Consider the following 26,361-nt stretch of genomic DNA (forward strand, 5'->3'; position numbering starts at 1 on the left):
AAGACATAAATCAGGACTAATTAGTCATTCCCATTAATGAGAATATATGTTATATTTTCCATTGAATCTCTCAAATGTAATTTACTGAGAAAATTAAAAAGTACCACTCAGTATAGAAAAAAACCTCAGTATTCAAAAAATCTTGGGTTTGAGAATTTGCAGGGGGAGGGGGGTACTGTGGTTCTCTAACATGTTTTCTGTATGAGCTTTAAAACTATGCTAACTTGTTGCACAACAGCTTACAAGTTCTCAACAGTTGCATTTATTACAATTTTACCTCACTTTCAGACAAGTTCTCTTATCATGCTCCAAATCACATTTTATGCTGCTTTGAAGTACATTACTAATATGCTTATTGCTTAACAGAAAATAGCCTGACAGTCATTTCTGTTTTAAGGTGCAAAGTAATAAATGTCAGTTTCTTTTTTGCAGTCATTTATCTGAGCCTGTACTTATTCTCAAAGTATCTGCCTTTGGAAACAAGTCAGAAATGCAACGCTCTAATGGTCTTATCTTTGGGACTAACAATAAAAATATAAAACCAAATTCTAAGCCTTTCTTTCCATGCAGCCTTCATTCTAATTCTGGCCTTCTTCCGTCATTATTAAAACTGGGCAGACCTAAGTTTTATGGAAAATTGGGAATTCCTTCTTATTTTGTGCATGTTCAGTGATCACGCGGTTTACAAAGACAAGGCTCTCTGGCAGTCATTTGTACTTGTCAGTGCATACCCTTCTATTCCCTGTGGCTGTTTTGTGCTGCTAGACAGGTGTGTGCACTCCACACAAAACTTTGCCCTTTGGACATCATTATAGTGTCTAAGAAACATGGAGGATGGGATCCTGACAGACTTATAAATGACCATGAAGAAGAGAATTGTCTTTTGGGATCTTTACAGAACATATGCCCTGTATTATTCTGCATCCATGGAGAGAAGTATGTTTTTTTTTTCATCACAGAAAATGGAGAAAGCAAGATTTAAGTTGTGCATAACTCTGGATACCATTCTCTCTGAAGAGTGATGGATGGCTTTACCACTATGTTTAGGTTCATTCAGAAGCAAGGCTGTCAAGATACAAGAAGCAGTGAAGTTGAAAAAAGTGCGTAGTTAAATGTAGCACTTGATCCCTGGGTACAAACTTTTAAATTAATCTGGTTAACCAGTTTCTTCCCTGTGCCTTCCCCACAGTCACCTTTCAAGGATCTGACTAAACAATGTCCTTTGCACCATGCCAAGCAGCAGAACAGAGCTCTCGTGGATCCTTAGGAGCAGTGAAATCCAGTCTCCTGGGCCCTTCTTGCTGAGCATTCAAGCTCTCCAGACACTCAGGTATAGTCAGTATGCCCTGGCTGATCTTAAGCATCATAATGGAAGATAAAGGAGAGAGAATTTATTGCCTAGGACTCAAAGCATATAGGGTTTTATAGATCAATAAGAACATCCTGAGTTATGCCCACAGGCAAAAAGGAAGTCAGTACAGACTTCAAAGACCTTGTGTAATATATTCCTTATGGCCAATATTACAGATTAAGCACAGAGCAATGTTCTACACAAGCCATCGAATCTGACTAGAATAGGGACAGACTGACTATACATTGTATAACTCTGTTTTGGAGGCTACGAAGGTAACTTGTAGCCTTCACCTTTGCAAATGTATAACAGTCATCTAACTAACAACAGCAAAAAAATATATTTTAAGTCTAGGAACTTTCTGAGCCAAGCATCAAGAAACACCTTTTGATCGTGAAGTTTGCTCAGGAAGAATAACCAAATTTGACTGATCCTCACGTGACTTCTAATATCTCTCAGGAAGACTTGGAAAAAGTGAAAGACTGCAAGCTCTAGATTTGAAAGTATAAATCAAATTAACTGACAAACTCCTCAGAAGTCTACTTATCGTTCAAAGCAGGGAGGCTGACAGTACTGACCAAGGAACTGAAATCGTGAAATTTTCATACAGTGTCTGTAACAAGTGGAAAATACAAATGAAATTAAAATAATGTCTACCTTGTGTCTAGTGCACAGAAAAATGAGGTAATCTGTATTATCTTTCCTGTGACAGATTCAGGGCCAAACTTTTCCTTTACAAAGGCTGTAAGAGTCTTGTCTTGAGGTCTTCCTTCTCTAAGTGACAAGACCAAGAGATGTATGTGACAAACTTAATGGTTTCATATAGCCCGAATTTGAAAGGATGATTATTAGCTTTCATTGAAAGCTGAAAAGGTTGAGGCTTAGCAAGCTCCTTGCAGACCCAGTCCTATAGCTCCAAGGTCCCTTTCATTTTTCCTGCGAGAAGATTATATACCTTATTTCAAAGAAAACAGCTCTCAAGGAAACTTCTGACTTTCCCAAGTCTCGTCTAATGTGGGAAAATCTTTCTACTAGGAAGAGGTCCCCTGACTGGTATCCACATGTACTGTGGATAACTGGAAAATGGGTTCCATGCTTTTAATTATATTGGCTCGGTTCAGCACAGAGACTATCCTGCAGGGAAAGTGAGATGTGTGAAGACCTGTATGATCTGTGAATATGAGAAAAAATGAAGTAGGACTTGAACACCAACAAAGCAGACTTTTGGTTAGCTGCTGTTGAAGAAAAATAATGCTGAAATATTAATGGTCTGAAATGTACATCTCTTCTTTGATAATTTGCTTAAGGAAACTTTCACTTTCTTTTCTTTCTTTTTTCTTTTTCCTTTTTTTTTTTTTTTTTTTTTTTTAAAGGGAAGGTAGAATGCATATCTTTGCTTTTGTGGTTAAATAAGACATTCCATCAGAGTGGAACTTGGAGCTTTGTCAGGGGTTAGCAGTGATCCCACTCTTCCATACATTACTCTGATGGAAGATCTCACTCTGCCTTGCAACATTCTTGTTATTCCAGAACTGGGTTGGGCTAGTCATAATAGATGCAGGCAATCAACTCAACTTCCCCACACACAGCTCCGCCAGTAAAACTCACTTCACCTTGCAACACTCCTGTTTTTCCTGTGTCTTTTAAGCAAAGGCTATCAATTTGGCACTTACTGTGGATCTATCCTTACTCTTGCTGAAATCCCGGGTAGCTTTCTTAGTGATGCAAGAGGAAAGTGTTGCTGATACAGACAACTGTTTGCTTGTGACTAGGATGAAACAAAGTTGTCTTCTCTGACTGAGATTTTTGACCCTGACGTTAGATGTATCTGACCTGTGTTCCACTTCTGCTTTCACTACAGCAAATAAAATCCAGGATGACTATAGATGTCAACTCAGTTACAAAGAGCGTTAAGTGAGATTAGAGTCTAACCTTTACATAATGTGGCCTCCTGCATGGTGGTGCTTTTTCCCAAGAAAAAAGTTTCCTTTTAATTAGAACACTATGGCTTTCAGTGTTGATTACTGCTGTTTTCTTTCTAATGAAAATCTATAGAGCATTCATGGAGACAAGCATTGGCCTACTGACAGCATCACAGTTTACACTAGCATTTGGATTTGGGCCATGTAATTTTATGTAAAACCAAGTAAGTGTGTGACACAGTAAAACAGTATGCTGAAATATGGATTCTTCTTTCCTCTTTGTTTTCTTTATCACATGAAATAATACATTAAAAATATAAGAATGCTCTAGGCAGTGTACAAAACTAAAAAAGGCTAGTTTGGTGAATGAGCATAGTGAGAGGCTATGAATATGGATACGTTTGTACCAAGGAGCCTAGAGGAGATACTTTTTATGCGTGGTGATACAGAAATACATAACTTGTAACTCTGCACACCAGGGAGAGAATATTCCCCTAAAACAAGTAGTTTTTGTAGCAGTGCTCCTTGTTGATCAAAGCTGCATAATTTAAAGCATCTAGAGGCAGCTTTAAATTATTCACAATATTTTTTTTTAAGTGATCTTGGTATATTGCAGACTGTGTAACTAGCCGTCTTCTGTAAGTGCTGTAAACTTCTGCATCCTTACAGAGCTGTCAAGTTTTCTGAAAGTCACATTCGAGAAGAGGGGATGTAACTTTGCACAACAGGAGCAAGAGAGACTCTTTCTGACACCGTGTTAGTCACATCACACAAATCGCCAGGCACGCAGGGCCGTTCGGAGCGGCAGGGCAGAGCCGGCAGCCTCTACATCTCAGCCCGAATGCTGCTGTGTGCTGCCCAAGAGTTTCTGATACCCTCCAAAGCCCCGAATAGGAATCCTGCAATGAGTGCATCTAACTCCTCCTTTACTGCAGTCTTCTCTCCTATTGGTAAAAGGTCTTCGCAGGCTCATGTAGGGATCCCACCCCTTTTGTGGGTTTTCATTCTGAAGCTATCCACAACTTTACACCTGAACGAATGCCAAGCCTCTCTGAATATATAAAGGAAACCTTCAAGAGCAATTTCAGAGTTGCCCAGAAGCAGCAGAAGAAAACGATTTCATCCAGCTCTGTCAGGCAGAGACTGAACCGACCATGCTGCTCCCTGCCATTCACTTCTACGGCTTTCTCCTAGCTTGCATCTTCACCAAAAGCTACTCGGCTTTCAAGAACGATGCCACAGAGATCCTTTATTCGCACGTCGTTAAACCTGCTGCAGCGAGCCCAGGCAGCAACAGCACGCTGAATCAAGCCAGGAACGGAGGCCGGCACTACACCAGCGCCGGGGCCGACCGGAACAGTGAGTATCCGACCGGCGGCCCTTCCCCCGCCTCCCACAGCCCTTGGCCCTCCGGCGGCGGCGCCCCAGCCCCTCCCGGCCCGGCCCCGGCCCCCCCCGGCCGCGGCGCCGCTCTCCCCCCCCCCCCCCCCCCGCCCCCCCCAGCACAGCGCGGCGCGGCGCGGGAGCAGCGCCCGGGGCAGCGGGGCAGGGGCAGAGGCGGCGGGGTCCCGGCGGGACCTGCCGCGCCGGGCGGCCCCCGGGAGAGGCTCCCGTCCCCCCCCGGGCGAGGCCGGCGGGACCGGCTCTCTCGGGCGGGTTCTTCCCGGGGGAGGCTCACCCAGGAGCGCCGGGCTTTGCGGGTCATCCGGACAGGGAAGCAAGATAAAGGAGAAGGAGTGAGAGACATTCCCAAAGCGCTCGCTTTCTTAACTCGCCCTCCCACTGCGGGCAGGGGAGGTGTCCGGGCTACTTTTCAAATGCAATAAAAAACTCTGAATTTTGTGCCCGCTGTTTAGTTTTACTTCCTGCTGTAGCACTTACCTGCTTAACACCTCCAGCAAAAGTAAACAAATCAGCTCATAATTTACCTATGATCTCTGCTCTAACTTGCCTTTTTATATCTAGTCTTTTCCTGCTGAGTTTTATGTATATACGTCAGATACATGGGGATCTGGAAACCTGCTGACTTTATCTCTTACCTCCCCTGCCCGCCTCCTTAAAACGAAAGAAATCCAAATAGAGAAACGCACGCACCCTCCCCCCACCCCCCCACCCCCCACCAATTCGATAAAAATAGCGTCATCCCTGGAAAGTGAAGGCAAAAAGTGACACCAATACCTTTCAGCTAAGCCAGGTGTGTCAGCTTCTATGAATGTTAAGGGTTTAAGTGCACAGGAAACATCGCATCATTATGAGATTACTGGAGCAGCCCAGTAGGTATTCATTGTCAGTGAGCTGTCACTGGAGAAAAGCTGAGCCAGGAAAGACATAAAAACAGAAGGAGAGACAAACTCAAATCTGTGACCAGCTGCTTCCAGGTACATTCCTGAGTGCAGCTGCGGGAAGGCGAGCCTGAATCTTTCCTGCAAGGCAGGCAGGAGAGCAGCCCTGTGAACAGCCCATCGGACCTGCCTGCAGATTTACAGTCCCTCTGGCTGCCCATCCTGAGACACAGGCGACAGGGTGAAGTAATCTTAACTCAGTGTCTCTGTTCAGAACTTGCTTCCAAAAATCCAAGTAGAAACAGAAGCAGCCTGTAGCTGTGATATGTAGATGCACCTTCAAAGCCTTTTATGATTCACTCTAAAATGTTTCTAGTAATTACTTCTATTTTAAAGGCGTTAGTTAATTGCATTGTGTGTAGAATCTGCGCCGTAATTGTCCTTCAGAAAGAGGGAGAGCACAGCCAGTAAAGATTGCTTATTAAAATTAAGCGCGCTGTGGGCGTTTATTTCAAAGTGTAATTACTGAAATAAACAGTTGTGTTTATTGCAGGGTGCAGAGCTGCACATTCAGACGGGTACAAACATGCCCGTATGAGAAGCTCTGCATGTTGATTCTATGTCAGCTGCCTGAGAGAATTTTGCAGGATCCTCTATGTTACGTATAATATAAAGACTACTACAGATACAGAGATGTTGTTACCCCGAGGGCAAAACGACCACTCTGAAATCGTTACTGCTAATCATTCAAAGTTTATATGCAGAACACCATTCCCTGGTAACTCCAGCTGTTATCACTTCTGCAGTAGCTGTGTTCAGAGCAGCAGCGCTCATGGGAGACTCAGTCCACTGTAACCGTGGAATGAGAAGAAACGCACTATTTGAAATTAATTTAAAAGCATATAAACAGTTTCCAAAGCGCTATTTCCCCCCTTGCTAATGATCCAACATAATTGTTGTAAACATCACAGAGCAGATTCCCTAGACTGAGAACAAGCAGGAAACATTTCTTCCCTTGGGGCATTTTTTCTCTTCTAAAAGGTATGTCCCTGAGAAGACGGATAGAGAATAGAATTGCCTCTTCTACCACAACTGCTGAAGTGCATATCATTATGATTTCTTTATGCTGTGGTAATACCCAAAGATACCATCAGTGCTTGAGGCCCTTGTGTTGGGGGACCCAACAATAAAGAGATGTCCTGCAAAGATTACAGCCGCCTTTAACTTCTGCAAAGCCTGGCTTGTTATTGTGAGAATGACTGGTTAAGGAAATCTCTCCATTCTGAATCTCAGTGTTTATTATTCTGTGCATTCTGCAGATCGTGTTCAAGTTGGCTGTCGGGAACTGAGATCCACCAAGTACATTTCAGATGGCCAGTGCACCAGCATCAATCCACTGAAGGAGCTGGTGTGTGCTGGCGAATGCCTCCCTCTGCCACTGCTCCCCAACTGGATTGGGGGAGGTTATGGAACCAAGTACTGGAGCAGACGGAGCTCGCAAGAGTGGAGATGTGTCAATGACAAAACTCGCACCCAGAGGATCCAGCTTCAGTGCCAGGATGGAAGTATAAGAACCTACAAAATAACTGTGGTCACGGCCTGCAAGTGCAAACGATACACCCGGCAGCACAATGAGTCCAGCCACAACTTCGAGGGAACCTCTCAAGCAAAACCTATCCAGCATCACAAAGAGAGGAAAAGAGCCAGTAAATCCAGCAAACATAGTACAAGTTAGAAGTCAGACATTCTCTCCTGTCTCATCTCCCTCTCCTCGTGCCAAAATTGAACTCACCTGTAACCATTTGCTTTACCATTCTGACTGCTTAAAGACAAGTCTGCCATTGCTGTGTTCTCAGTTGACACTACATGCTTATTGCTTTGACCAAAATCAAAAGGGGCATTCTCAGCATATGGACCTTTTGGGTGATTTTCCAAATGCTCAAGATGGGGAATAACATAAGCCTTCCAAGCCCACACTATAAACTTTTACATTTTCTCCAGCCATGGAGGCAAAGAAAATTTGCCATGAATATTCACTGAAGTCTATTTTGTAAAAAGATGCTTTGTTGTGTGTTTTCGTGAGAACAGTTATCACATCTGTTGCCTTCTATATCATGTTTTATGAACTTCTGACAACAGCTTAAAAATACACCTAGTATCTGCTTTCAGATTCATTCTAAAAAAAATGCCTTGCATGCTGACCTCTCTCTTATCTCAATATACCAAAAATTAAAATATGCATGGCAGCAATCAAAAAGTAAAGCTGAACAAACTATTTATTTGTTGTTGTAATTATTTAATGAGCTTTTATGTGTGTTATTTTCTTCCAAAATGTTCTTATGTTTATAGCTTTTCTCATGTATCAAAGTATTTTCCCATGATTTGTGGCTGGATTAGAACATACATTTTGTAGATAATGTAAAATAGACATTTTAGCGTTCTTGGTATATATATTTTCATTTTGAACATTCATAGACTTAGGTGTTATTTTGAAGTAGCAACATAAAAATTGGTTTTTTTCATTCTCCACTCTGTATTATTTTTGTTTAAAAGTGTGCAATCAAAAGACAGAATATGATGACTTCCTTTCAATTTCTTTTTTTTTTTTTTTTTTTTTTTTTTTACAAAAATAAACACTCCTAAAATACTGTATTGTCTGGCTCTATGTATGAAAATGCACACATTTTAATCAGTCACAACATTCAGTCTCAAAAAGTGGGAGAACGTTATTTGGTTAAAAAAAATCTATCCATGATGTTTAACATTAAAACAATCTTTCTGTGGAGTCTTTTTGGATGTAAAAATCCTATATGGCCATTTACCAGATGGTGCTTATTAATGGTCCAAGCCAGGTTCTTATTAAACAATTCTCAAGTCGTACATTGCAGAAGTGTATGTTTGGGAAGTTTTACAAGCTAGTAAGATACTACCATTTTTTTTTTCCTTTTCATTAGCAATGAACAAGTCAAAGACTAATGGTAAAAATAACATGCAGTTTCATCTTTCCCATAGAGTCAATAGAGTCCTGCACATTATCCACAAATTCTTATAGAATGTATCAGGAAATATATAGTAACAAACTGACCTTTCAACACATAGTCCATGAATCACCTATTCTTAATCTTTCAAACTATATTGAAATACTACGGGCAAGATTTCATCATGAGATTCTGCTGTTCTTAAATCATTAACTTTTACGACCCTTTTGCACCCAGAAAAAGATTACACAAGAAGAGAATAATGAAAAGTCTTGCCTGATAAGGATGCACACAAGCTCTCTTTGACCTCTTTATCTCATTCCATTTTGCATTTAATAATTCCAAAAGATTCACCATTAAGTTCTTGGCACAGATTTTCCCTGGCCATCAATGTAGAACTGTTTGAAAATCACTGCTACTGCTTGACTTACCGAATCCTAAATTTTATTGACAAAATTTAATGATTTTTCCTCAAAGCTATTTTCAAGATTTCTCTTTAAAATCTGCTATATGTAAGAAAGATATATACTTCCTCCTTTTTTTTTTTTTTTTTCAATTTTAAGTGATCTACATGATGGTACCATTAAAAACATTGCATTAATGACCTAGTTGTTTCAAGTTTAGTTCTGTGATCATGAAAATATCAGAATGATGAGATCAGAGATCATTTATACTTAAATTGTCTGATCTTAAAGGTGCTTCTTTTAAGCCTAAAAGGATAGATGAGGAATAAAGGAGTTAGCAGGGAGACAGCTGACATGACGTTGCTCCTAGGCACATCAGTGCAGTGGACCTACAGATATCATAGTTTTTTATTTTAACAGACATTATATTCTCATTCATTCCATTCTATGAGGGAAAGATTATTCCTGAATGCCAAATATCTATCCATTTTTAAATTGTTCTCCAGCTACTTCTTCAAGATGATAATGCACAAAAGACTGAGGTAATGGACCAAAATCTAACCGAAATTATTTTCAAAGCCAATAGTCACTACACATCAGTAAAGTTGCCCTGCCTGTTCTGTGTTTGACTCCCAGAAATAAGAATGGTGAAGAACCCCACACATCTTGCTCATGACTCTTCTACAGTCAGTGAAGTTTGGCTGTAGGAACAATATGCACATTTAATAAGAGTTTGCGTTTAGCAATAGAGAGAATAACTCCTAGTTTGTCCTTTCACGCAGAACTACCTGAAGGGGAATACTTTGACACACTTTAAGATGACTTCATGAAATTTTGCTGGACAAGCAACAGAAGGTCCATGGGGCCCATCTCTAAGGCTGGCGTATTTGAGGGAACATGAGGGAAGCCAGAAGGAGCTTTGTCCATCAGCAGTGACTTCATTTTGAAGTACCACCTGAGTTAGCTATAGTCTTTTCTTTGGCCATGACTTTGGTCTTTTGTAAGGGGAGATCTGCAGGAAAGGAGTGTTAGAAATATGTTAATCTTGAATTTTCTTAAGGAATAATGTTACTCTTTGTGACTCATCTCCTAGCTCTGCATGCTTCAGTCTGACCTATACAATCTGTCTTCTGTTTCATCCTGTTATGTGTGAACTCACAGGGGTCTATCCAAGGATCCAGACATTATATGAGTACATCCATGGTGGGCTGACCTTGGCTGGATGACGGGTGCCCACCGAAGCCGCTCTATCACTCCCCTCCTCAGCTGGACAGGGGAGAGAAAATAACGAAGGGCTTGTAGGTGGAGATAAGGACAGGGAGAGATCATTCACTGATTACCGTCACAGGCAAAACAGGCTCAACACAGGGAAAAGTAATAATTTATTGCCAGTCAAATTAGAGTAGGGTAATGAGAAATAAAGCAAATCTTAAAACATCTTCCTCCCCACCCCTCCCTTCTTCCTGGGCTTAACCACACTCGTGATTTCTTTACCTCCTTCCTCCCAGCAGCACAGGGGGACGGGGAATGGGGGTTGCAGTCAGTTCATCATACGGTGTTTCTGTCTTTTCTTACTCCTCAGGGGGAGGACTCCTCACACTCTTCCCCTGCTCCAGCATGAGGTCTTTCCCATGGGAGACAGTCCTCCACAAACTTCTCCAATGTGAGTCCTTCCCATGGGCTGCAGTTCATCATGAACTGCTCCAGTGTGGGTCCCTCCCACGGGGTGCAGTCCTTCAAGAACAGGCTGCTCCAGCGTGGGTCCCCCACGGGGTCACAAGTCCTGCCAGCAAACCTGCCCCAGCGTGGGCTGCTCTCTCCACGGAGCCATAGGTCCTGCCAGGAGCCTGCTCCAGCGTGGGCTTCCCACAGAGTCACAGCCTCCTTTGGGCACATCCACCTGCTGCAGTGTGGGGTCCTGGGGTCCTCCCCGGGCTGCAGGTGGAGATCTGCTCCACCGTTACCCTCCATGGGTGCAGGGCACAGCCTGCCTCACCAGGGTCTTCATCATGGGCTGCAGGGGAATCTCTGCTCTGGTGCCTGGAGCACCTCCTCCCCCTCCTTCTTCACTGACCCTGGTGTCTGAGAGTTGTTGCTCTCACATATTCTCACTCCTCTCTTCAGTTGCTGTTGCGCAGCAGTTTTTTTTCCCCTTCTTAAATATGTTACCCCAGAGGCACTACCACTGTCGCTGATGGGCTCAGCCTTGGCCAGCAGCGGGTCTGTCTTGGAGGCGGCTGCCATTGGCTCTGTCAGGCACAGGGGAAGCTTCTAGCAGCTTCTCACAGAAGCCACCCCTGTAGCTCCCCTGCTTCCAAAACCTTCACACTTAAACACAGTACAACATCCAATCAGTTATTTCTATATGGGGAGCCTCCAACATGTAAAGTTACAGTGGGTAGGATATGGGCCATTGCTCTCATATCTACAGTGGAGAATCTAGCTAAAGTTTCTCAAAGATTCAATGAAGAAAATAGTACTGCTTAAACGGAAATAATTTAAAATATGATACATCTTCTTATGTTTGTTTCAGTTAAAAAGGAAAGACAAACATGCTAGAATTTTCTTAGTTTTCACCTGAAATATTAAGCCAAATAGATACCAGAATCATGCAAATATTTTGCAAAAGTACAATGTAGAGGCAGATCAGGTAAGTTTTTACACAAATTAGACCACTAAATAGCCTAGATTTATTACACTAAGAATACATAGAAGTTGACTTTCTCAATAATATCCTATCATACGGGCAGATCACTACATCCAGGGGCTTCTATAAAAGCATTTCAAACATCTTAAAAAGAACCTAAAAATTTTATAAGAAGTTCTCATACTAGCTAGCTTCTTTAGAATATTAGAAGTGAAAAAAATTAGAAATAATCTGTTATCTGCCATCATTATTTCAATACTTTTGAGTTGATGAAAACTGCCCCCAGCTAAGGGGTAAATTGTTTTATAATGAACGGAAATCAATTTTCCTTAGACATCACTAGAAACAAACTTAGCCAGATGCTGATTGTTTTGATCGCATGGTAGCACTCAGAGGCACACTCTGTAAAGACAGGGGTAGGTAGTGTGTGTCATTAAGACATTATCAACTCTGAAAGTCAGAAGGGCCTGACACTTGCAGACTAGCCGAGAAAGGCCCTTGAGAAGTTCATTTATTGTTTTTTAGTAGTAGTAACAAATCTGTTGTGCTCTCCTTTTCAGCAGCCTTGGCATCCAAATCACCCAATCCAAGTTCAGTCATTTGTTTGGAAATAAAACAGACATTTGATTAACACCCTTCAAAATACCTAACAGATTTCTGCTAGTAAATCACTGTAGTCCTCCTAACCTTGACCTTTATATCCTTCCTGAAGAAGTACGGCATTAATCAAGAAAGGACTGCTCAATACATTCCACTGTGAGAGTCTTGTTGCTACAGTATTAACCTGGAGGTGTTCACTGGAAAATTATAAGGAATCCTTAGTCTTGGAAGGTATCCTGTTCTCATGATGCATTTCCTTTCCCGTAGGCCAGGCAAGGGGCTTTGATTTTAAGTTCATTGACATATATATAAACATCGCTCCAGGCTAGAACTGAAAATTCTCTAGAGATTTATGAGTTAAGCAGACATTCTGTCACTGGATTTGTTCGTTTTGCCTGAACGTCGCCCCCACAACAAAAAGCCTGCCCATGTATCTTTCTGAAAGACATCCAGCCTTTCAGCTCACTCATCGTATGAGCTATGTGGACTGACACCCTAGAAAAGTGTGATTTACAAGTGATATTGCCTACCACTGAGTTAATATTCAAACACCTACCTTCCTCAGTACTTCCATGACAAGAAAATACTCTTCATTGTTGATTAATGCTCATCAAACTACATGCCACGAAAATAACTAGTCTCTACCAATTGCTGAGAAAAATCCTACAAACACTGGACTGTAACTCCATTTTGGGAATTTGTTTTTTCTTAACTCACTTTGGTTTGACAACATATTATAGTGAATGAGGCAGTGTTACATTACCTAGCTGGAGTTCAGGCTGTCTTAATGCCCCTATACAACCACAAAGAAATACAGAGGACAGCTTAATATAAGCAAAAATCGGGACCACTGACTTTAATTTGTGCTGTTTGTGGGATACAGTACTTCATGAATGTAAAGGAAAATAAAAATCAGCTCCCTGGAAAAGAGGCCTAAGTCAGAATACACTGCAACAATAATAGAGTTCTGTTTACTAAACCCCAAAGACAACTGCTGTCAAAAAGTGATCTTTGTTACCATCTACTTAAGTAAAAAATATTAAATCATCTAAAAAAGTTTTGCTGAACACTTTGTCTACTTCGTGTCCCCTGCCCTATTTTAGTAGTTGTACAATAGTGTATTACTGTCTCATTGTTTAAACCCTTAGCTGTTCTAACTACACTTACTACAGCACACTTGCTTTTTGATACAGAAATATTTAAAATCTCTTTTTAGAATGACTGAATGCATAATTTTTTAATTTTGTCTGCTGAGATGAAAAGTCATGCTCTAACTTGACCTAGGAGTTCCACATTTGATTTGTTTTGTTAGCCCCAGTGAGAAGTGACTTTGTGAGGAAATTGCAAAGAAACTTAGTAAAAGCATAAAGCAGTCTGTGAAGTCCGATGCTTTGGTGGGCTAAAGAAGAGCTAACCAGGCACATTCATTAAAGTTCTTTTATATGAAACAGTGAAGAGTTGAGGGAGAAGGCCTAAGAAGAAAAGTACTCATTTAGCCCTACCACAAGAACAGCCACTGAGAAATAGAGGGACTATGCAGAGCTTTAGAACAGACTCTGTAGCACAAAGACTTTGTTTTAATTGCAGCTGAAGCAAGTTTAAACATCTGTTGCTTGTTAGATTATTATTTTATTTATTTACTTATTTATTTATTCATTTGTTTTTGGGATGGGTTGAAGAAAGCTCTTTTAGATTCCCTATGGCCATTAAGCTGGGATGGAGAACAGAGGTCTGAGTGTTTCTAAAATGTAAAGCTGCAAAAGTTTTGGTTTTAGCAAGGATCACTTGGCGTTTTTTTTTCCACTGAAAAAGCCTGCTGAAACTTTTGCTTTTGTACATCTTTACTGCAATTTTTAGGATGGTAGCCAGAACAGCTTATAGAAGCAGGTTGTATCACTGCACTGAATCTTTTGTTTTCAGATATGGAAATGTCTGAATGTGAGTGTGTCTAGAGGCGGAGAAAGAAGACAAAACGGATCAAAAAATTCCACAAAATGACATGTGGAGGACAGCATGTGCTGCATGTCCTTCATTTTCTCCTGATCATCACAACTTTTCATGAGACTTCAAAAGACTTGTTCAGTCTGCAGATTGCCAAGCCAAACATTAGCCAATGCACATGCTACCCTTGGGATTTAATAGACTGCCAAGTCTAAACTCGCATGGTAGATGATAACCATGTCTGACTGTCTCTGTGTCTTCTCTTCCCATGCAAAGGGAAGAACACACAGCACAGTGTGTCTGTACCACCACACATTCCATACAGAACCAGGGCAAGTCAGGGAGACTTCAGAATCTGACACCTTCACAGGAACTCAGGTTTCACTGCATTGGTAATATCTTCTGGTGGGTAACCACAGCCTCCTCTTTCTGAGGAGAAAGAATACTACCTAAGCTGAAGAGGTTCACATACAGGTTTCTTAGAAAGCTATCAGTCTACCACACACCTGGACTTCTTTGTTGAAGAATTTGGCTCAAAATCCTGCATACAACCTACATAAAATCTATCGGTTAATTCCCTCTCAGTGTTACCCTTATAAAATTACAGTAATCTGATTTTGTGAACAACACCATTAAGAATACAGGTAGTGAGTTATCCATAAAACCTCTTTTCGGTGCTCTGCAACTATTGACCCTGTATTTTCTTTTGAACTTTTTGTAATCAGTTATGAATCTTGACACTGCTGCCAGAAAAAAATGTTTGCAACATCCTTTGCCAAGAATAAAATAAATATTAAGATGGATTTCCATTTTTATTTGCTTAATTGAATACTTTTTGCATAATTCTTCCATAAAAGCCCTCATTAGACAGACCATTCAAGCCACTGTCTGAGTCTTTAGAATGCAGTACTTTGTGGTACTCTTTATCTACTCAAACACCACAGCCCCTTGTAAATCTGCCTGCTTCTGCCCTCCACTTTGAAACTTCTGGCTCTGGCAAAATCTAAATCCTCTTTCCCATGGTGTCTCAATGACCAGACTTTTCTTTCTGGTAGTTAGGTTACTTGTCCCACAATTCTGTTCCCACACAAAAAATAAAAGAAAAGGATGCATTACAAAATCCATTTTCTGAAGTGTTCAGTACTGAAGAAAACAATGTATGTGGAAACACAAGCGTACTGGCACAGGTAAGTGTCCGGAAGAATTTTTAAAGTCAGATGAATTGCACCGCATTACTCAGAAAAACAGTAATAGGATACAGAGCATTTTTCATTAAGCAGTTGGTTTGCATCCAGCCAGATTAGTATGTTGGAAAATGGTTAACCTTTGATGGTTGCTCAGTGGTATATGTTAAACAGGCTGAGTCTCTACATAATTGCTGCATGACAGGTAGCCACATTGCTGCAGTTGGGAAAAATCTGTAACCTTGATCTTTCAGAAAACCGAACAGGATCAAAGGATTGACCCTTTCCAATCTGACATTTTCATGCTAGAACTGGACAAGCCAACAAAGGATGAGGGAAGGGATTAGGACAGGACTACTGTTTTTAGGGACTACCATCCTGCAGGTTTTGCTCACTGTAAAGCAACCTTCAGAAAGAGAAGATTCACAAACCTTTCCATGAGGCGGGCTGCATTTTAAGGCACTTCCCTCACAAACTGCCAAAAAGGTGAGAATGAAATACTAAAAATTCAAACGAAGAGGAGAAAAACGAACTAGCTCCACATGATTGTTTTGTCTAATGTGTACCATACAAATCCACAATGAAGGCAAAGTCCAATTTTTGTGTTGGATAGTATCTTCTCTTACCTGCTGCAATTTCAGCCCCTGATGGTATAGCTAGGACCAGTCTTCATTTGTTAAGTAAAAACACAGATGGAATCCCTCCCATACGAACTCTGTGAGTTCATCTATGTTTTTCAGACATGGGACTAACGAATAACGTTCTTGGCATTCTAAGGGTAAGGACCATTACTAACATGACAAGAGACACAGAAGCAATACTTTCAGTGTAGTAATAAATAGTAAAGCTTGTACTTTTATTCATACCAAATCTGCAGATTTTCATTTGTGTTATTTGACTCACTCCATCACTTTGTTTGGTAAATGGTTTCACATTCATTCACAAACATTTCATGGAGGTAACATAGAACATGGTAAAGCAATAAAACAGGGCATGACATTAGGCAGGTACCAAAATTAAAACAAAGATTCAGAGCAGTGAAAATCCCCACCCTATTCCAGATCTAACTTCAGCTCTTAAGTATTCTCTAATGTTTCACTACATCATTCTGTATCACTGGCATCTGTGGCTTAATACCACATATTTAACCAGTTCATAGACTATCTCTGCTTTGAATCATTTTGGGAAAAGGAAACCACCATTAGTCTTTCCTCAGAGGTAACTGTTTCTCCAGATACCTGTCAAAAAAGAATAAATTAAACACTTATTTTTTTACTGAGATGATAGGGCACTCTCCCAATGGCTGGTGCCTGCTGTGAAGTCACAGTGACAGTAGAAGACAGCCTCTGGGATTTCTGTCCCTCAACTTCCATGACTTAATCTTTGTTAGGGCCGCCATACAATGCACTCTGACAGTTGAACACCCCAAACAACAATTCCTATAAACCAGAATAATAAATAGTGATGTTAAAGCTTAGCAGATAGGCCTACCCAACCCTGGTATTACTTAACATCTGACCAACATACCTAGAACCTACGAAAACCCTCCCAGAGCCAAATGTTTAAGACTAGTCAACCATTTCTAATGAAAAATTACATGAGGCCTCCACCTTATTCCCTACTTGCCAAAGTACTTCCTAAAGATGTAGAAGATTTTCTTCAAGACTTTAACCTTTCTGAATTTCACAAAAACTCCTGCAGTCAGGGACTCCCACTCTCATGAATTATTGGATTAGATACTATGGGGTAATTCTCTTATCTTTAAATTCTTCTATTTTGTGTACACACAATACTCATTAGCTCTTGAACTAACCTTCCACACCTCTGAGAAATAGCCTAAAGGATTATTGAGCAGAGAACAGATAAATACTCCAGGGTGAATATACATTTTTGGGTGAAGCTTTAAAATGGGTGTCAAACATCAAATGAAATCTCTGTCAATTTTTTCTCTAGCACTTGCACAGAATATAAGCAAGATGCTTCCTCTGTATATTAAGTATTCATAGACTCTGGAAGAAATGTACCTATCAGAACCATGTGAAACAATGCCAAAGGCGTGACATGAAACACACATGATACAACACGTGAAACTCAACATAAGGTTTTCAGCACTTACCTACAATGATGTGCAAGTATGAAAACACTCCATTGTGTTCAGAGACCACATTTCCTTTACATTTGTAGCATTCATATTCTCTATTTACGCTTCAACTACTAAATGAAAAATCGTGTAACGCTTCTACCTTAGTAACTAAAATTTACAGCCCGTTACACCATTTTGTCAAAAATCAAAACCATACATCAGAAATATTTTGCAGAACTGCATATGAAGGCAATAGCACTTAGGGTCTGATCTATAGGCGATTCTATGCACACTGTATATTAGGCATGTAAGCACTCTTTGATATTTGATAGTCAACTATTTACATCATTTAAGTTATGCATGTGTATAACTCCCTTGCTGAATACACACTGTTTTGATCTCAGTTCCACATAGCAATGGGAGTAAATCAATAGCACAACACTTTATATGTAAGTATTCCACACATCTATAGCATCTTTCATCAAAGAATCTGAGAGCAAGAAATAACTTTGCAATCACATTTGTAAAATTACAAACATAAAAATATGCTAATATGAAATAAGATAAAATTTCCCTGAAGGTGTTGATTTGGAGGGAAAATAGTTTTGCCTTTTTCAACATTCCACCATCTATTATACTGCCTCAAGCTATACGTTCTCTATGACATGATACTGACTTGGGAACCACTGTCACCACAGAGCAAATACTCTGAAGCAGCTGCTGTGCAACAAACACTGACACAGTGAAGATGTAAGTCAGCCCAAAAGGACTATGTGGAGGGTCGATCAGGTCTCAGTCATAGGCAACAAGTAAAAGATTGTGAAGTATGCTCTTCACACAAAGAAAACTGTCACATGATTATTTTTTCTAGTGATCAATCAGGACTAAAATAAAATATCTGGAAACAAAATGCCTACCCAGACTATGCTTTCTCAGGGTTTTTTTTTCATATATAGACGTGGAAATGACGATGATGCCTAAGATTTTGAGATCTTGTGTAAACTGCCACAAATAGCAACAGACATGCGAGATAAAACCTGAAATACTGTCCTTTTGGGGATGTTCTAATTTCTTTAGATATGCAAAGAACCTGTGTCTGTCTCTGTAATCCGTGACTTCAACAATTAGAGACAGTCATTGATGACTTAAAGAAAGCCAAGACTGCTATCATACTTGAACAGAAAAACTCTCTAAAGAGAACTGATATTCCACTTGCTTACTTACAGCTCTGGACGTTCGTTTTATGGCTTGCCCCCACCGAGGTAATAACTTATATATCTGGATAAAATCAGTGAAATACAATCCTGCAAACACAAGGTTCTGGCTAAAAGCCTGCATCACTGCTCAGAATGCTGCAGATACTGTGTTAGCTGCAAGAATGGCTCTCAGATTGTAAATATTTTTAGCTTTATGTTGTCTTTTATAGATCTTGAACTACCATAGTAGGAAGTACTGTAATTTTTTTGTAATTTTGCTTTTACAGTTCACTTTCATTTAAAAAATGTTCCTTGACTGCATGCATTTCCCTTTAAAACACACCATAGTGAACCTTGTTGCTGGTCAAGAAAAGGTAAATTAATCTTATTTTGCCTGCATTAAAAAAAATACTTCAAGAGCTTAGAAATTATTTTGAAAAAGGGACAATTTCTCAGTTAATTTATATCACATCTCAGAAGACTCAATTGCAATTTTAAATTAAGAAATTTTTCTCTTTTACTAATTTTTTACAAAAACCTGTCAGTGTGATTTCTACCACTCCAATAACTTAATGTTCTCTGGAAACACTAATATGAGTTTCAGTCATAGAAACAGATGATTTTTTTTTTTTTCCCCAGCAGTTAAATTTTCAGATGAATTTCACTTCTGTAATTTGATTCCAATTTGTACATATCTTCTTTCTTCAATAAAAAAGAAAAAAAACACTTTTCAAACATATGATTGGCATATTTACTGCATAATTGCAAACTACTACTGTGGTTTCAGATGTTATACCCCTGCACAGAAATGATGGATTAGCCTGCTCTTTACTTGCTTTGAGGCAAAAATGTTGCCTCTGTCCCTCTTTATCCAATTAAAAACTGTGTAAAATTGTTCTTCCATTATCTGTGAATTTACTTTTTACCCCACTTCAAAAGTTTATATATGAGCATGCACACATATGAACAGTAACCAAATTATTAGATTGATTCAATAAAAAATGCAAAATGGAATGGAACTGAAGCAAATTATTTATTCCCAAAATGCTGCTGTGTTTCATAGCATGTTACTATCAAATGAGTATTAAAAAGATGTAAAACCGAAAATCCCAATATTCTTAACTCATGCTAAGACACAGCATAAATTGCTAATGATGTTAAATATGCTCTTCCTTCTGTGTCATTGTCTAAGAAAACAGAAAATAAAAGGAGAAATAGCAGTAAAACGCTCAGTCTAACCAAGACCCCGAGAATCTCTCGGGGCTCAAGAAGCTTGAGGAGCTTCTTGAAGAACTAACACGTGCTGTCAACACAAGACAAAAATCTTTTGACTCCATAGGGACTGTGGAAAGCATGAAAACTTCTGAAGCATCTGATGTTCGAGTGTAGCCAAAAGCAGCTTCAAAGTGCTGTTTGGCTGGATCATCAAGTCTCACCATAAATATACAACATACTTCATGACGCTGAAGTCTGCATCCAGCAAAGTTATTACCAAATACAATTTCTTCTGGACAGATCAAACTTCGTTCACCTAGCATAATATGGAATATGGGCTTCAGAACAAGAACGGAACCAATTTTGGCATGTGATCCTCTTTCCTCAATCTTTCTTGCATTTTATCCTTCATGAAAGAAATTAATATGCAAGAAAGAAATGAAGTGGGAAAATACTGGCTGGGCAAGAGAGAAGGTACTAGGCACAACAGACTGTTGGAGTAGGAGAAGAAGTGCAAAACCATAATGTCAAGAAGGAAGGGGAAAATATTTCTGAAGGTTGTGTTTGTGTTTAGGAATGTCCTACTTGCCTACGTCTCAGAACCAATGTACAGTGGGAGGAGCTGTGGGAACTAAAAAGAGCTTATTTTGCTCATAATAATGCAAACAAGAAAAAAGTCTGGAAAATCAGCTACAGTTTACTAATGTCTGTGCTCTTTATGAATGGAAGTATGAAGACTCAGGAATTCGGAATGTTTATTACACTGAAAAAAATGAAAAAAGTGGGAATATTGCAGAAAAACCTGCCATGAACGTGTTTGTATAGAACTGCTGCCAGAAGAAGTCAGAATAATGTAACCTATACATTCCAACATGACTGTGGATGCTGGAGGTGGCTACCTTAAGAAGAAAAATTCATTTTGGGCATCTGATAACAAAGAAGTGATGCTGAATGGATGGCAATCTGTACAGAGGGAAAGAGTCAGGGCAAACTTGAAAGTCCTGAAAAGAGATAACAGACAAATGTATGTCATCAGTCAGGAATTAGGTGTAGAGAAATACTTTCCAAGAAAACAAAAATGTAAGACCCACTGAAAAGGAAAAGAAACAGGTAAACAGAGTTTCTGAGCCAATGGATTTTCTAAAAAAAAATCCCACATGATAAACAATCCTGAAGACAATGAGACCAACACTTGTCAGAAGGAAGGCAGTTCAACTTCTAGCTAATGTTTTCAGTAGTGAAAAGGGTCTCCATTCCAGAAGTTTTTCAGCAATCTGTATAACTCATATTATTTCCTCTTTTTTACATGTCCATTTCCTTTAATGCCCATGATAATACATTTGTTCCTTACAGAAGATTTTGGAGACATCACTATCTAGAAGGCATATCTGCATGTTTTCATTTAAAATGTTTTCCTTTGTTTGCCATCAGCCCCTCTCACATTTCCCTGCATGGTACGAGCTGATGTGATTTCTGTTCATTGTCTTAACTGCCAAGACACCCCTGCATGTAAAGTGCCTATGTTCTCCACTGTACTATGCAATTTTCCAGGACTTTCCTGTTATCACAGGTATCAAGGACATCTGTGAGCTGTGCCTTTGCTAGCAGGGACCACTTCACTTCTACGGCATGACTCCTGCTTATGATGCCTCTGTGATCCTGTATGACCCCAGTCCACAGCTGTCACTGGCAAAGCAGCCCAGCTGGGACATAACAAACTTTCTTCCATGCTGCTTTTTTGATCAGACCTACTCCTCAGAAAAGTCTCCGTATGTGTTCCTCTTAACACAACTAAGAAAAACATGAAAATCTGTAAATAAATTAGCTTCTCAAAGATATAAAGATCAAAAAATCCTGCAGGCTCTAAAAGCCTCTGGTCATTTTAGAACAGCCTGCATGCAAGACACTGATTTTTTTCTTAAAAATACTGTCAAAGAGGACAGTGTTAGGGCCCTGAGTGCACCCACCTTCAGGAAGTTTAGGTGGCTGAGTTAAGCAGTTTGGCTTGCCAAGTCCAAAGGCAGCTCTTCCACTAATAAGAGCTGTTATGAAGAAAGCTAGAAGCAAGGGCCTGACCCTCCTTTCCTCCTTTTCCCTTGGGAGCTACTTTTAAGGAGAGTCTTTATTGTTGGCCCCCTATGCCTGCCCCTGGTCTGGAGCCTCCCTGACCTTGACCCACACCCACTGTCTCAGCTTCCTGACTTGCCCTGGGACCTGCTGCCTCACTGAGACCTTGCTGGGTGATCCCTGGACTATGCCTGACTCCGAAGGCCCGATCCTGACCCTGGCTCACGCTTAGCATCCTGGTTCCTTGTCAGTGAGGCTATTGTTCTCGCCTGTCTTGATAGCGTGCTCCGCTCCAGGCTCCCCTTCCCTTTTGGAGTGGCTGGCCCTCGCCGCTCCCTGATAAGCAGCAACAAGTTCACAACAGTTCTTTCAGATTTGCTGAGCTATCTTTACAGTGAGATGTCCAAAACTTTCAGGTAAGAACAGTGTAGCAATAGTATTTAAATACACTCATGGTTACAGCTTAAGATGTACAGTGAAGACAGACATACCAGCCTGAGACTTATTTCGATTATAAATGTGTGACATGATGTCATGCTTAGCATGCCTCCTCTGCCACCTAATGGGTGTCAGCCCTGGGAATTTTCTATCAACACGTCTCAGCTCCCGTCTACAGTAACACCATAAAGTGACTGGAACATCCGTTTCTCCCAGTGAATTAAGTGCTGCTATTTCAGCCTCTCCCTCCTCGGACTAAGGGCAGATTTTGGCAGGCGACCTCAGCCAGCCTCTGGAGGATCCGTCCTCTCACGGCCGGGACCCGCAGAAAGGCGCAGGCCCGCGGTTCGGCCCGCCTGGCCCGCGGTTCGGCCCGCCTTCCCCGCGGCTCCGAACACGAGGGATTTAGTTCCTCACTGAGGCCGCCCCGCCCCCGATCAGCGGAGCCCAACACGGGCCACGCAGAGGCAGCGGCTCGCCGCCTTCTCGCAGCGCGCGGGAACACCGAGCGGGCCTGGCACAGCTGAGCGGGCCTGGCACAGCCGGGCAGGCCTGGCACACCCCGCCGGACGCTCCGCCCCGCCCCGCGCGGCCACCGCCCCTAACGGCCCCCGCGCCGCGCGCGCTCCACCCCCACCCTGGCCTGGCCGCAGGTGGGAGCAGCCCGGCCCGGCCGCGCATGCGCTGTGGGGAGTCACCCGCGCACCGGGCATTTAAAGGGCCAAAGGCTGCTACGGTACCTCCCGCGTGGGCTCCTGCACTGCTCGGCGTCTCCCTACCGGGGTGCCCCAGGCGGTGGGTGCCGCCCCCCCACCCCGCCCCGGGGTCTAGGCGAGTGCCGCGGGGCTGCCCGGCCGCGCCTGGGCCCGCACGGCGCTGCGGGGCCTCGCGTAGCGCAGAGCGGGCGAGGAGTAGGGCCCTGTCCCCGCTGGGGGCAGGCGAGCGGGCGGGCGCTGGATTCTTTGGATTGCGGACGTCGCGGGCAAATAAAACACGCGGGCGGTTGCGCCGTCGCGGCGCGGCGGCATTCCTGCTGCTGCGGGGGGCGGAGCAGGCGCGGCGCCCCGCGCAGATGGAGCCCAGCAGCGGGAGCCGCGACGCCGGGCCCGCCGTTACCCCGGTGGCGGCTGTGCTGCCGGCGGGCGGGAGCGGGGAGCGCCTGGGTGGCGCCACCCCCAAGCAGTTCTGCGCCGTGCAAGGGAGGCCGCTCGTCAGCTACACGGTGCGGGCGATGGAGAGGTAACGAGGCCGGCGCCGCTCGGCTCCCCGTCCGCGCCCTGCGGCCCTTCCCCTCCGCCCCCGGCCCTCCGCCGCTTGAGGCCCGGCCGCCCCGCTCTTGCCGGGCCTCGCCGTGCCCCCCGTCCCCAGAAAGCCGCCGGCAGCCACCCTCGCCTCGGGCCCTAGGCTCCCGCGGCGCGGCCGCCCCTCGGAGGGTTTGGTTTTGCGTTTCGGTGGGGTCTCCTTCCCTCCCCGCCCAGTCAGAAGATGTAAGAAGCGACAGGGCGGCTGGGGACACGTAGGCCGGGGCTGCCCCGAGCGGTGGCCTGGCAGGCTCACCGGGAAGAGGTGCCGGGCGGGAGCCGAGCGCTCTCCGCCGTCTCTCCGCAGCGAGGCCGCTGCCGTGAGGTGGTGTCGCTTTCCACTGCTGCTGGAGATGTGTTCGAGGCCCTCAGCCTCGAAGCCCGAGGGTTCCCGTAGCTGCAGTGGCTGGTTTGGTGAGCGACAAGCCTGCCGTAGCCGTTGGAGACGGCCACAATGTTATCCAGAGGCCTTGGAAAAAGATCTGTGCTCCCATAGCCATTTGAGACCTCAAATGTGTCCAGAGACCTCGAAAAGATCCGCTCTTCGTAGTGGGATGAACTCAGTGGTTTACAGCGCTGCATTATGCCTCTTTTACAGTCCATGGTGGAACGCCCTGCATCAGCAGGAAGCTTAAATGCCCCCTTGGCTTTGTTTAAGATGTAGTTACTGGGCTAAAAGCTGATAGCTCAGGTAGCGTGAGGCCGCATGTGCAATGCATTTGTTTATGTTGGAGCGAAGAATTTTAAGTAATGGGATATCTTAGCACTCAGGTTTTTCCTTCTCATACGACTGGAGTTCTAGGCATGTGACTGACAGTTAATATATTATTGTCAAATGTTAACATAATGTAAGTCTTGTATCTAGTGTCACTTGAAACACTGCAGGTAGGAGTGGAGTGTCAGATGTATTCTGGATGTTTTGCAGTAACTTGTAGAAAAACAAATCTTTAGATTTTAGAGAGAATAAATGGGGAGGAGTGGAGGGTGGTGAAAAGAAATGGAATTGCCAACATCTCCCAAAGTCTTAACTCATGGAAACTTGTACAACATCAAAATTGGGACTATTTTTCCATTCCCACCCAGAGAGGCTTCCCTCAGGTCACTTGTTACTTTATGAAAGAAATATTGCTTGTTTTCTTTATTTAGTTTTCAACAGCAGCCAGTCACAATGCTAAACACATCAGTAAGCAAAACCTCCAATCCAAAGCTTGTCACAGCCGTAATTTCTGCCAAAATGTCATGGGAATCTACAGAAAAGAATAATATCCTTACTCAGTGTATTGGAGACCTGGAAAAGAGAACAGAGTGAGGTTTGGGAAGGAAATGATATTCTTAAGAAAATAAAACATTATTCATTAAAAAAAATCTTTCATTTTTGCTGCCAGTAAGCTCTGGGAAAAAAAAAAAACAGTTCTTTGAGCAACAGTATTATATTTATGTCCTGAAGCTGCAAAAAATTAGAAGGTTGAATTCTAATTGTACAGTCCAACCAGGCACGTGATCCCAAGTTGATTGTGAGAGTAGCAACCTAGAGCTTTCGGTGCTTTTGCTTAGGTGCCAGTGCTCTCACGGATAGAGGTTTCTGCCATCTCTGTACTGAATTGGAGTGTTGGCTGGTATGTATGTGTATGAGGAGTTGGGAACAGATGTACTCTAAAGCTTGGAATGGCTTTCATTTTAATCTCAACACTTCTGACTCTGAGACTGCAAAAGAGATACCTTGTTCTTACTCTATGTGAATGTATGTGCAAAAATGTAATATTGAGGAACTACAGTTTGTCATGTAATCTTATCACCCAGAAGTGGCAGATTTTCTGTGTTTAGCTTGATACTATCTTCTGATGTCTATTGTTTACTCACTGTAATTGAATGAATCCTTGACTCTTGAATATCGAACTGATTATCACAGCTATTGAGCTTTTTTTGAGACTGGAAAAAAACATAGTGACATACAGACAGAAATACGTGAACAAATCAAGAATCTGCAGCTGCTGTGTATGTGCTTTTTAAAAATCAGGAGAGAAAGACTTTTACTCTGTTCATCTTAAAGTAGCAAGAATCGTAAATGTTGATGTGGAAAAAGTGTCAGACAAGACAAGAGCATACATGAATGAATAGGCAGTGCATCCTGTTGCATAGGATGACACCATGTAGAATGTTGGCCTGCCAGTAATAATCAAAGATGATGCCCTTAGGAAGAGAGGGTGAGGAGAAATGATTGGTTTTCATTGTCAGTACAGTGGTGCTGATAGGAAGGTCAGTTCTTACCTTGGGGGTAGAATTAAAGTGTGTTGGAGAACTTAAATCTCTCCCATTGGATTTGTTTCTGCTTCTGTTGAACTGAACTGGGCAAGGCTTCTGCATCAAGTTCAACAGAGCTAGCATGGCATTCCTCCTTTTTGCTTCTGTACAAACTAGTAGGGTTCTTCCTCCACATTAAATTTTTTTGGTGTATGTTTATTTAGAATAGAACCTTTCCAATATCTTTTCTGAGACAGGAGTCTTGTCTCTCTGCACATGTGCACACATACTTTAATAAAGCTATAGAGCAGAAAACAAGCTAAGGTAAAGGTTGATTTTAGAATCATTGAGGGACAAATAAGCTGCTGCTATTCTTGCTGTGCTCTTATTTCACCAGTTGTTGAAAGTACAGTGAGAAGTTATGAAAGAGGAAAGCAGTTACTATGTTTACTGGCAGAATAAAATTTTTCCATAAAGGTTTCAGACAGCTTTGTTTACTTTGTTTACTGTA

The 26,361-nt window shown here is 42.1% G+C and overlaps 2 protein-coding genes across 7 annotated transcripts in view; both read left to right on the forward strand.

Annotated features, from left to right (window-relative positions):
• The first annotated feature begins 4,368 nt into the window (after positions 1-4,368).
• On the forward strand, positions 4,369-8,203 carry SOSTDC1 (sclerostin domain containing 1). The gene is made up of 2 exons (XM_074892159.1): positions 4,369-4,632; positions 6,875-8,203. The coding sequence occupies exons 1-2, from the start codon at positions 4,428-4,430 to the stop codon at positions 7,288-7,290; spliced, it is 621 nt and encodes a 206-aa protein (XP_074748260.1). The 5' UTR covers positions 4,369-4,427; the 3' UTR covers positions 7,291-8,203.
• A 15,069-nt stretch (positions 8,204-23,272) lies between these two features.
• The window catches only part of CRPPA (CDP-L-ribitol pyrophosphorylase A), a 146,380-nt gene continuing 143,291 nt past the window's right edge, over positions 23,273-26,361 (forward strand). For 3 of the 6 annotated variants that reach the window (XM_074863432.1, XM_074863464.1, XM_074863441.1), the window contains exon 1: positions 23,273-23,547. In XM_074863432.1, the coding sequence (XP_074719533.1) occupies positions 23,381-23,547 (167 nt within the window). In that variant the 5' untranslated portion in view covers positions 23,273-23,380. The remainder of the gene's footprint in view (positions 23,548-26,361) is intronic. The other 3 variants (XR_012628240.1, XM_074863449.1, XM_074863423.1) reach the window with 2 other exon arrangements.

This window comes from Strix uralensis, chromosome 1 (assembly GCF_047716275.1).
Source record: "Strix uralensis isolate ZFMK-TIS-50842 chromosome 1, bStrUra1, whole genome shotgun sequence".
NCBI lineage: Eukaryota > Metazoa > Chordata > Aves > Strigiformes > Strigidae > Strix > Strix uralensis.